General features: G+C 40.0%; 2 protein-coding genes across 3 annotated transcripts in view; both read right to left on the reverse strand.

The window, feature by feature from the left end:
- The window catches only part of chst3b (carbohydrate (chondroitin 6) sulfotransferase 3b), a 303,775-nt gene that overhangs the window by 288,657 nt on the left and 2,809 nt on the right, over positions 1–12,309 (reverse strand). For both annotated transcript variants that reach the window (XR_007424485.1, XM_007241665.4), the window contains exon 2: positions 11–179. Coding sequence is in view for 1 of the 2 variants with exons in the window: in XM_007241665.4 (XP_007241727.1) it covers positions 11–90 (80 nt within the window). In the remaining variant the exon portion in view is untranslated. The remainder of the gene's footprint in view (positions 1–10; positions 180–12,309) is intronic.
- Positions 8,110–9,262, reverse strand: LOC125781308 (uncharacterized). Its single transcript, XM_049465054.1, has 4 exons — positions 8,720–9,262; positions 8,491–8,665; positions 8,246–8,332; positions 8,110–8,151 (listed from the first exon to the last, which is right to left on the reverse strand). The coding sequence occupies exons 1-4, from the start codon at positions 9,244–9,246 to the stop codon at positions 8,110–8,112; spliced, it is 831 nt and encodes a 276-aa protein (XP_049321011.1). The 5' UTR covers positions 9,247–9,262.

Consider the following 12,309-nt stretch of genomic DNA (forward strand, 5'->3'; position numbering starts at 1 on the left):
CTCTGCGTACTTTGAGATGATGTTGCTCTCCTTTTCGATGATGACGAGCGCCACGATGAAGATGAAGCAGATGGTGTATTTAATCCTCATGCTTGTGGGCGGTTCTGTTCTGGTCACACTGCCACAGATGGGTCGGTTCTGGACTCCTTCAGCTCTCACACACACCACCAGCTTAGATTCTGAAACACACAGACAACTAAGTTTTACTATACTTTTTCCACAAGTCTATTGATCAGACTGGTTTATACGACTGTTTTTCCGCAGCTGTTGCAGTGGGGTGAAAAAGTGTTTGCCCCTTCATGATTTCAACAACACAAGTAAACACAAAATGCAGTTTTTAAATATTTTTTTTTATTATTGAGGGAGAAAAAAATACAAACCTACATGGCCATGTGTAAAAAAGTGTTTGCCTACAGTTAAAACATAACTAAACTGTGGTTTATCACACCTGAGTTGAATTTCTCTAGCCACACCCAGGCCTGATTACTGCCACACCTGTTCTAAATTAAGAAATCACGCAAAGCAAAGTAGACCAAAAGATGCTCAAAAGCTAGAAATCATGCTAGAAATCAATCAATATCCAAAGAAATTCAGGAACAAATGAGATAAAAATAAGTTGTTGAGATCTATCAGTCTGGAAAGGGTTACAAAGCTATTTCTAAAGTTTTAGGACTCCAGCAAACCACAGTGAAAAACTCTATCCTCAATGTGGAAAAGTGGTGAACCTTCCCAGGAGTGGCCGGCTGACCAAAATGACCCCAAGAGCGCAGTGAAGACTCATCCAAAAGGTCAGAAAAAACTCCACAACAACATCCAAAGAACTAAAGAGATTAAGAACTTGCCCCAGTTAAAGTGAGAGCTCATGACTCCACCATAGGAAAAAACTGGGCAAAAATAGCCTGCGTGGCAGAGTGCCAAGACAAAAACTACTGTTGAGCAAAAATAACATTAAGGCTCATCTCAATTTTGCCAGAAAACATCTTGATGATCCACAAGACTTTTGGGAAAACATTCTGTGGACTACCTAGACAAAAGTTTAAATTTTGAAAGGTATGTGTTCAATTACATCTGGCACAGATTTAGAAAAAGAATATTATAACCATAATACTATAGCCTTATGTAATTCTGCGTTTTTTGAGAAAATTGAAAAGTGCATGTTGTTGCATATCTGAATGAAATTTGGTACAATTCACCATGCCCAGGCATTTTCCCTCTCATTTGAGTCATTTTTCATGAAAAAAACAGGGTTTCATTAATGTTCCGAAATTTCACAAAAAGGTAAAACGTAAAACATGGTGGTGGTAGTGTGATGGTCTGGGGCAGTTTTGGAAGACTTGCTGTGATAAATGGAACCATGAATTCTGCTCTCTACCAAAAAGTTCTAAAGCAGAATGTCTGGCCATTTGTTCGTGACCTCAAGCTAAAATGAACTTGGGTTCTGCAGCAGTACAATGACCCAAAACACACCAGCAAGTCCACCTCTGAATGGCTGAAGAAAGGTTGGCTCTGACTAAGGTTTGAATTAGTTTGATGATCTAAAACATTTAGGAGTGACACACATAAAAAAATAAGAACTCATGAAGGAGGTAAAAACATTATCACACCACTGTATATGTCCTTAACTCAAATAAACTTAATTTTTTATTTTTTATTTATAGCTGTAGAGTCTGGTGGCAACTGAGTTGAATCAGCTGTTGTGTGGAGGAGGTGTGATGACTGTCCTGGTCTCAGAAAGGTCCTGCAGAGAGCCCACCCACACTGAGCTCCATGCACGTCACTTTATCTCATCACATTTAATCACTCTTTACACTCCGCAGGACTGTTTACATTAATACAGGGGCGCAGATGGAAATTTTGAACTGGGGGGGACCAAGCTGTAAAATCATATATATATATATATATATATATATATATATATATATATATATATATATATATATATATATATATATATATGCTGCAATAAACTTAAGAATATTCACTTTTCTGATCAACACTAGCCATACTGAAACTGTTATTTGTCTGGTATGTCAATATGTCCCCAGTGCCATCTGCGCGCATTCTTACACCATGATGCCAAATCACTGACAGCCTACTGTTCCATATCACAAACCAAAACCTCATGCCCTCTGCAAATTTTTATTTTAACATTTGCTGATGTCAACAAGATGAAAAATCTCAATCTCAGCACAGAAACTTGAAAAAAAAAACTGAAAGAAACTGTATTATAACAAAAAATCAAAGAACCTATGTGCAAAAATAATAATAACAAAATAACAAAAAATAACAAAATAAAATTGAAATGATTCACAAACATGCCTTCTTGTAAATGATTATAAGATTATAAGAACCAGAACAAATGCTTACTAAAATAACATCATAATAACATCATACATAAAATCAATGGAGAGAGCCGCTGCATGCCTCGGTGCATGCCGGGTTGCGTTGCGTTTAACGCAGCTCCGCCCTCCGGCTCAACTTTATTCAAATAAATCCGGCCGCCGCACTGTGTCCAGTCCAGCCAATCAGGGAAAAGCAGGCTGCGTCCAGCCAATGAGGGAAGAGCAGGCTGCGTCTTCACACACACACAAGCCTCTTACACACACACACACACACACACAGAACAGGCGCCTTTCAACCACAGAAGAGAAGCTGAAAGCGGCAGAATATGGATTTATAGAGCTATAGGTTACAGTGAGGTTGGTAAAAAAAATAAAAATATTAAACTTATGACTGTCTACTTCTGTTGCTTCATTTTAATTCAAAAACGAGCAAGGAGATCCAGCGCAGCGGATTGCATTGAAAAAAAGTGCCAGTGGACACGTACCATAAGGAGCTGGTAACTGCCTGTGTCTGTAGTCTACAGGCAGTTACCAGCTCCTTAGAACCCCGGACTTGAGAAGGTGCGTTAAATTTACATTGGAACTGGAACACGAAGCTCCAAACAATATAACCTCTGAACTGAACGCTTCCTAGTTTAAAAACGAGGGCATTGTGGAACACAGAACTCCACAAACGTACAGTTAATTAAATTAAAACCCCAACGTTTATGCTTGTAGATGCTAGATTTCGGATGAGGTCACTATAAATCTGTGCCATCTGCGCCCATGCATTAATATCACAGTGAGTATTAAATTGCTCAATGCAATTCAATTTTTTTTACTGCAATATGTCTAGTAGACAGTCTTATCTGGACCGTAGCTGGGTTCCATAGACACTGCTTTCTGGACCCCCAACCCCCGGACCCCCACCATGCACTCCCTGCAATCCCAAACTCATCAACAACTCCCATACTTCTAATCCTCAAATCTCATACTCATCCCCAACTCTCAAACTCATACCCAACTCCCATACTTATCCTCAAATCTCATACTCATACCCAACTCTCACACTCATACCCAACTCCCATACTTATCCTCAAATCTTATACTCATACCTAACTCTCATACTCATCCCCAACTCTCATACTCATCCCCAACTTCCTTACTTATCCCCAACTTCTATACTTATCCTCAAATCTTATACTCATACTCATCCCCAACTTCCTTACTTATCCCAAACTTCTATACTTATCCTCAAATCTTATACTTATACCTAACTCTCATACTCATCTCCAACTTCCTTACTTATCCCAAACTTCTATACTTATCCTCAAATCTTATACTTATACCTAACTCTCATACTCATCCTCAACTCTCATACTCATCCCCAACTCACATACTCATCCCAACTCACATATTTAACCCCAACTTCTATACTTATCCTCAAATCTCCTACTCATCCCCAAGTCTCATACTAATCCCCAACTTCCATAATCATCCCCAACTCCAATACTCTTCTCCACCTCCCAAACTTATCCTCAACTCCCATACTCATCCCCAACTCGCAAACTCATTCCAAAGTCCCAAACTTGTAATCAACTCCCAAACTCACCCCCAACTCTCATACTTAACCCCAATTCTCATACTCATCCCTAATTCTTATACTCTTCTCCACCTCCCAAATTTGTCCCCAGCTCCCAAACTCATCTTCACCTCTTATACTCCCTCAACTGTCATACTGATCCCCAACTCCAATACTCTTCTCCACCTCCCACACTTATCTCAACTCCCATACTCATCTCCAACTCTAATACTCTCCAACTTTCACACTCATCTCCAACTGCCATACTCCCGGCCATTGATACTGGTCTACTCATTATTAAACATTCTTAGAACATGAATCAGTCCAGTATTTAACATCTGATCACACTTATAACTAAACTCTATGTTCAATTTATTCCAGCCCAACATTTTTATTATAAGTGTGTATTATGAGTGTGTGATGGGCAGCTGTGATCACAGATCTTCCATAATTGACAAGAAACATGAAGTGAAAAGAATGTTTCAATTTGTGTGTGTATATGTTTGTGTGTGTGTGTGTGTGTGTGTGTGTGTTCAGCAGTATCTAAAGGAAACACCTGCTAATTCATTGTTTCTTTAGAAATCAGTGGTATTAAAAAGATCAGTCCAGTATTCAGCATGACTCAACTCGCCCTGCGGGGGTTCACGCCGCTGCAGCTCCACCAATCAAACCGCCCAGCAGGACAGCTAATCCCCCCAGCATTAATACATCCTACCCACAATTCCACAGCTCACACATTACCAAATGAAAGAACAGTCCCCATCTGTCCCAAACAACAGCAGCGGCACCCGAGAGGAGCCGGTTTAAAAAGCTGAAATCAAATCACCAAAATCTGTAAACGGTGGTACAGTCTCAGAATGGCTCTTCTCTGTCACTCTCTCACACTTTTTCAGTCTTTTTTAAGTAAAAAAAATATAGAGCATCCAATAAAAAAAATGTAAAAATAAATCAATCTTTAATGCTCAAAAATTATTTTAACAAAATAAAATAAAATAATTGAAAAACTGAATGCTCTCCAGAAGTGCCATCACCCTAATTATAAACACTGTCAGAATACTGAAAATTGACTGTTTTCTTTAAATATTTATCACACATTTAAACACCCCAGACCTCTCCACCTCTCCAAACTCAATGCCACCCACACCTTCCAGCATCACCCACACCCTCAGAAACAGCAGTTTTTCAAAGCCTGCCCCTCTGTTCTGTCAAACGCTGGGGGAAATTTAGTTTAGATCATGGTCAGGGGTCACAGCCGAGACATCACACTAATGGGTTTGGGGTTTGGAAGAGGAGGGATGAAGGTCACATGTAGGTCACTTATAAACACAACTTGCCCTGGTAACAGGCCTCAGCAGGCTGAGGGGAAAAGGACAGAGGGAACAGCTGTCAGACAGAAACAAAGTAAAACCCTAAGAGAACTGAGCACATGATCATCTCCAGAACCACAGAGCGGCTGGTGTAGTAGCTCAGTGGATAACACCACCCTCACTGTGACAGACTAGGGTTTGACACTCAGGCTAAACTACAACACCATTCTACATTTTCTCACTGTCAAATAAACATTATATTATAATACTGTATGTAACATTATATAAACATTATACAGGGGTTGGACAACGAAACTGAAACACCTGTCATTTTAGTGTGGGAGGTTTCATGGCTAAATTAGAGCAGGCTGGTGGCCAATATTCAGTGTGAAGGTTCAATTAGCAGGGTAAGAGCACAGTTTTGCTCAAAATACTGCAATGCACACAACATTAAAGGTGACATACCAGAGTTCAAAAGAGGACAAATTGTTGGTGCACGTCTTGCTGGCACATCTGTGACCAAGACAGCAGGTCTTTGTGATGTATCAAGAGCCACGGTATCCAGGGTAATGTCAGCATACCACCAAGAAGGACAAACCACATCCAACAGGATTAACTGTGGACGCTGTAAGAGGAAGCTGTCTGAAAGGGATGTTCGGGTGCTAACCCAGATTGTATCCAAAAAAACATAAAACCACGGCTGCTCAAATCATGGCAGAATTCAATGTGCACCTCAATTCTCCTGTTTCCACCAAAACTGTCCATCGGGACAATAAATTATTGTGGTCTAAAACCAGGTGTTTCAGTTTCATCGTCCATCCCCTGTATGTACAGCGCGGGAAAAAAATAAGACACCATTTAAAAAATTAAGATGAGTTTCTTTGATTTTACCAAATTGAAAACCTCTGGAATATAATCAAGAGGAAAATGGATGATCAAAAGCCTAATGGGGACCAAGCTGAACCAATGTGGACTAAGCTGAACTCCTTAAATTTTTGAACCAGGAGTGTCATAAAGTTATCCAAAAGCAGTGTGTAAGACTAGTGGAGACTTAATAAGGTTCTATACATAATACAGGCTTTATGTAATCGGTAAACACAGCGCTGTGGAGTTCAGAAGATAAACAAATACATTTTAAAATTAACTGAGCTAAAGTTACGCTGGCCGGATTACACAGCCATGAACTTATGTATTATGTCATTAAGTCTAAACTATGTCAATTAATTAGATCTAAATATTGTAAAATGTAAATAAACAAGAAAAAACTATTTTTTTGTCTCTGCTGTTGAGAAGCTAAGATGCTTCTAAGTGAAATTTCTTGTTTTTCCTTGTGTATTTTTTTATTGCTTTTTAGGCAAGAAAATATGTTTTATCCGATTACTCGATAAATCAAATCGATTTTTCAGTAGAGTACTCGATTACTAAAATAATGGATAGCTGCAGCCCTAGCGTAGTGTAAGATAGCAATGGGTATTGCAAAGCGCCTTGCACAGACTGTGAAATAGAGCCCAATGAGTTATGATGGTGACCAGAACATCTCTTGAATCTTCTGCACATTCAGTACAGGACAGCACCCCCGCCCCCTCCCCCCCCCACACACACACATCACCCATATCCCTAAAGAGTTCTTTAGCTTCTATGAGACGTGGCAAAAGACTTTCAGCATGTCTTTTTAAGCCCGACAAATGATGAAAAATCATTAAGCACCAATCATCACAATTAAATCTGATTAGAATGCATTGTCAGTAAGTGTAAACAGGTAATGTGAGACAGGGCAGGTCTGTGATTTTACAGCTGATAGTTGAAGGGAAGTGAAATCATCGTTGTGTTTGACTTTTCACGTCACTATCACCTAGCCACTCCAGACCCGACCACTTCCTGTCTGCTTCAGCACCGAAGCAGCATGAATACAGAGGCCATACTTGAGCACAGAGCTTCAGAGTCTAAAGGAAGGGCAACCTCAAAACAACAGGAAGTGAGAGAGATGCTCCACCCACTAATCACCACACAAAATTTATAAGCAAGGTCTCGCCCTATACTGGTGTTTCAAATATAATAAAACATAAAGAGCCATTAATTGAAAGCTAGATTTGAGAAACCAAACAGCTGGTTTAACTCTACAGTATATGGGATATGTTTTAGTTTTTTTGCAAAATGTACACACATCAGAACAAAAAGAAAGAAAACACATCAATACAGACTGAAAAGGTGTATAGGCTACATCTTCAGCTTATTTTGCCCACCCTATTTACTCAATTAACATACATTTTATGCTACACGGTGTAGTGACACAACATCAAACCAACAAAAAACTAACAAGAGGAGGTCCCAAAAGAACCCAGAACAAGATAGAAAACCAAGGCAAGAATGGATCTTTTTGGAAGGTGTGTGTTCCATTACATCTGGAGTAAAACTAACACATAATTTCATTAAAAAAACACTGAATCATACTAAAAGTTCAACATGGTGGTGGTAGTGTGATGGCCTGGGGCTGCTTTGCTGCTTGAGGACCTGGACAACTTGCTGTAATTGATGGAAGCATAAATTTTACAAAAAAATCCTGAATGAGAATGTTTGCCCATCAGTTTGTGACCTTAAGCTCAGGCATACTTGGGTTCTGCAGCAGGACAATGACCTAAAGCACACAAACAAGTTCACCTCAGAACGGCTCAAAAATAAATAAATAAATAAATAAAGGTTTTGGAGAGGCCTAGTCTAAGGCTGATTGAGATGCTGTGACATGATCTTAAGCCTTAAACAGATCTTAAACAAATAATACTAACTAAACATTTTAGACTTGAAGAACCTTAAAATCTTCGACTGTGACCAAAATGTCTAAAAACATCTGTCCAGACGTGAGTTAGACTCAGGTGCTGTTAGCTGAGTGCTGGATATTTGCTCAGCCGTTTCTCTCAGCCTGGAAAGAGAACTCAAAGCCCCACTGTGAGATTCCCGGCACAGTGAGAGCACACAAACCCACAGACAAAAATTCCAGCCTAAAACTTTCCCCACCAGAACCCATCCTGCTAAACTACCTGCATTATACAGCGTAAACAGGTCCACAGAACAGCCTGTTTAACTGCCGGCACCAGAATAACTCCCCAGTGTTCACCTGAGTACGTCTAATTACAGAGTACACACAACCCAAGAGGAAACTTCAACAGAGCACTACCAGAATGATAAATAGTTAATAAACAGAAAAGTTCTTTAACAAACTTTTATTCACCAGACACGTAAACCTATCAGCGTTCAGCAGACGTGTCCACGTATCAGTGTTTACCAGACCTGTAAACCTAGCAGCGTTCACCAGACACGTAAACCTAGCAGCGTTCAGCAGACATGTCAATCTACCACAGTACACCAGACACTTAAACCTACCATCGTTCACCAGACACGTAAACGTACCAGCGTTCACCAGACTCGTAAACCTAGCAGCGTTCACCAGACTCATAAACCTAGCAAAGTTCACCAGACACGTAAACCTACCAGTGTTCACCAGACACGTAAACCTAGCAGCGTTCACCAGACACATAAACCTAGCAGTGTTCACCAGACACGTAAACCTAGCAGCGTTCACCAGACACGTAAACCTAGCAGCGTTCACCAGACTCGTAAACCTAGCAGCGTTCACCAGACAAGTAAACCTAGCAGCGTTCACCAGACACGTAAACCTAGCAGCGTTCATCAGACTCGTAAACCTAGCAGCGTTCATCAGACTCGTAAACCTAGCAGTGTTCACCAGACTCGTAAACCTAGCAGCGTTCATCAGACTCGTAAACCTAGCAGTGTTCACCAGACACGTAAACCTAGCAGTGTTCACCAGACTCGTAAACCTAGCAGCGTTCACCAGACTCATAAACCTAGCAGCGTTCATCAGACTCGTAAACCTAGTAGCGTTCATCAGACACGTAAACCTAGCAGCGTTCATCAGACTCGTAAACCTAGCAGCGTTCATCAGACTCGTAAACCTAGCAGTGTTCACCAGACTCGTAAACCTAGCAGCGTTCATCAGACTCGTAAACCTAGTAGCGTTCATCAGACATGTAAACCTAGCAGCGTTCACCAGAAATGTAAACCTAGCAGTGTTTACGCTAGTGGTGGGCGATATGGCCCTAAAATAATATCACGATATTTCATGGTATTTTTGCGATAATGATATTCCTGGTGATATGACAAAACAATAAATACAAAAATATATACTGCAACAAAATAGAAATTAGATTTTATTATTGCATACAATATGATATGGCACACCCCTAACTGAGTTATTAAAAAATAATTTGATCAGATTTGTAACAGAATGTAATGATACTAATAAGGCACTCGAAATATCTCCATGTATCCAGGATAAAAGTTAAATAAATGAGACTGAACAGATATAATCTGTCTCTAGTAGATATATAATGGGAAATGGGAAAGAACAGTGTGAATGTTTCTTTGACTAAAAACAGTTAAAAAAATACCCTGATGTGATAATTAGGGGTGGGTGATACGGCACGATATTTCAGGGTATAATATCGGTCACGATATTCAAAAATAATGGCAATATTATTGCGTAGGCCTGGACAATAATTCGATATCGGTATTTATCGCGATAAGAAATGTTTCAATAACGGTGATATCATTTTTCTGGTATATCGATATGTATTATTTACAGATCTGTCACGGACATGCGATTTACTGGCGTCAGCTCGCCGCACAGCTGAACACAATCAGCTTCCGTAGCTGGACTATCTCTGTGCGTGATGACGTAATCACATAGGCACGTAGCCAGATAGGCTAGGCTAGGCTAGATTTGGCTAGGCTAGGCTAGGCTCGGGTCCGCTACGCATCTAAAATGCCTCGCGCTGGAGCCAAACGGAGCCGGCACGAGCGGATCCAAGGTTAAGGTAGGCTCGGTTTGCATCTGAAATGTTCCGCGCTGGAGTGGAACGGAAAGAACCGAGCCTAGCCTAGCCTCGGGTCCGCCTACGGGTCCGCTCGGTCCGCCTACGGGTTCGCTCGGTCCGCCTACGGGTCCGCTCGGTCCGCCTCTGGTTCGTTCGGTCCGCCCACGGGTCTGCTCGGTCAGCGGTCAGTTGCGGGTCCTCTTTGTCAGCCGCGGGTCCTCTTGGCTCCCAGCGCGGGACATTTTTGATGCAAAATGAATGTCCCTGCCGCTTCCACAAGTGATTAATTGAAGGAGGGAGGTCTAATTCAGTGGTGAGGATTTGGTTCGACTCTCGGAAGGTCTGCTAAACTTCAGTTTGCTGCAAATTGTGCCGGAGAGTGGAGCCGACCAGCAGCGGTAACGTTAAAACATCTAATCTGTTCCACCACCTCAATCAGTTCCACTACATACAATATTTTCCTTATACTGGCTGAAGCACTTTTATAGCGTATGTTGTAAGTTATTTAAGTTATTTAAAGTTTATGAATCCTTTAGGTTTGTTTATTTGACGGGGATATCATGTTCCTTTTATGTTCATAAAGAGTTGTATTTTGGCTGAAGCACTTTTGTAGCTTATATTGTAACTAAGTTATTTATAGTTGATAAAGCCTATAGGTTTGTTTATTTGACGGGGAAATTTTGTTGCTTTTATGTGTATAAAGGCTTCTTGTGTTCTTTATCCTAGTTGGAACACTTTTGTTTTGATCTGTTAAATTTGTTTACAAAAGACTAAGAAGCTCTGCTTCTATCCTAATTTTAAGTTATTTTTTATTGGTAATAGTTATATTGGCTTATGTTTTGATAGGGATGTCATGTTTTTATTTTGCTATATGCAAATAAAATTGAGCATTGATTTATCTTGACTATTGTTTATTTCTTAAGTATTATAATGTTTTCGTGAAAGGAGGTTTCAAAGACTTAAATTAAGTAGACAGTAGTAGGTACTAGGGGTGTGCCATATCATATATCACGATATTATACTCTGAAATATCGTGCCACATCACTCATCCCTAATTATCACATCAGGGTACTAATTTTTTTTGCTGTTTTAAGCAAAAGAAAAACTCACACATTTCTAATTTCCTATTAAATATTTACTAGAGACAGATTATATCTGTAAAGTGTCATTTATTTTACTTTAATACTGGATATATGGAGATATTTGGAGTGCATTATTATTATTAGTATCATGTAATTCTCAATTATCGACTTCTGTTATAAATCTGCTAAAATTATTGTTTTTTTAAAATATCTTAAAGGTGTGCAATATCATATCGTATACAATAATAAAAAAGTTTTTTGTTTTTTTGTCATATCGCCAAGAGTATCGTTATCGCGATAATACCATGAAATATTGTGATATTATTTTAGGGCCATATCGCCCACCCCTAGTAGGTATGTATTTCCATTGCAGGGATTCTTAGCAGTTTTCTGAGGCCTTCTAAGTATTTATATCGATATCGGAATTATATCGTATCGACCGAAATTAAGGAATATATCGTGATATGAATTTTGGCCATATCGTCCAGCACTATTATTGCGTACGATACGATATGACACACCCCTAGTTTACGCCACACTTTTTCTTCTTCTTTTATTTTAAGGGTTGATAGCCTGTCTTACCTTCCTGTAACCGGTCTGAAAGTTATAAAAAATATTATGTAAATTCTGTAAAATATGTTGCTGGAGCTGACGGATCGGTGGCGGCTGGGTGTGTTACGGCCGGGTAAAGGCAGGTCTGTGTAAGATAATTACACACTGAGCTAACAGCCCCGGACGGTGGGCGGTTGGTGAGGGGTTGAGCCGGGACTTGTTTTATTGCAGAGAAAGTGGAGAGAATCAGTAAAGATATGTGAAGAAGATCTGACTGACTAAACCCACCATCAGAACCATAAAACATCATTTTACATTATTACCCAACAACACTCTCTTATTCTATCTTTTTCTCTCTCTCTCTCTTTCTCTCTCATTCACATTCACACCCTTTCAACCACTATCTCTCTTTTCATCTCTCTCTCTCTCACACACTCTCAAACACTATCTCTCTCTGCATCTCTCTGTATCTCTTTGTATCTCTGTCCCACACACACACATACACACACACACACCCTTTACCCCTTTCTCTCACATACAACTATTTGCACCACTTTCTCTCTCTCACACAAACAC

This window comes from Astyanax mexicanus, chromosome 15, assembly GCF_023375975.1.
Source record: "Astyanax mexicanus isolate ESR-SI-001 chromosome 15, AstMex3_surface, whole genome shotgun sequence".
Classification (NCBI taxonomy): Eukaryota; Metazoa; Chordata; class Actinopteri; order Characiformes; family Acestrorhamphidae; genus Astyanax; species Astyanax mexicanus.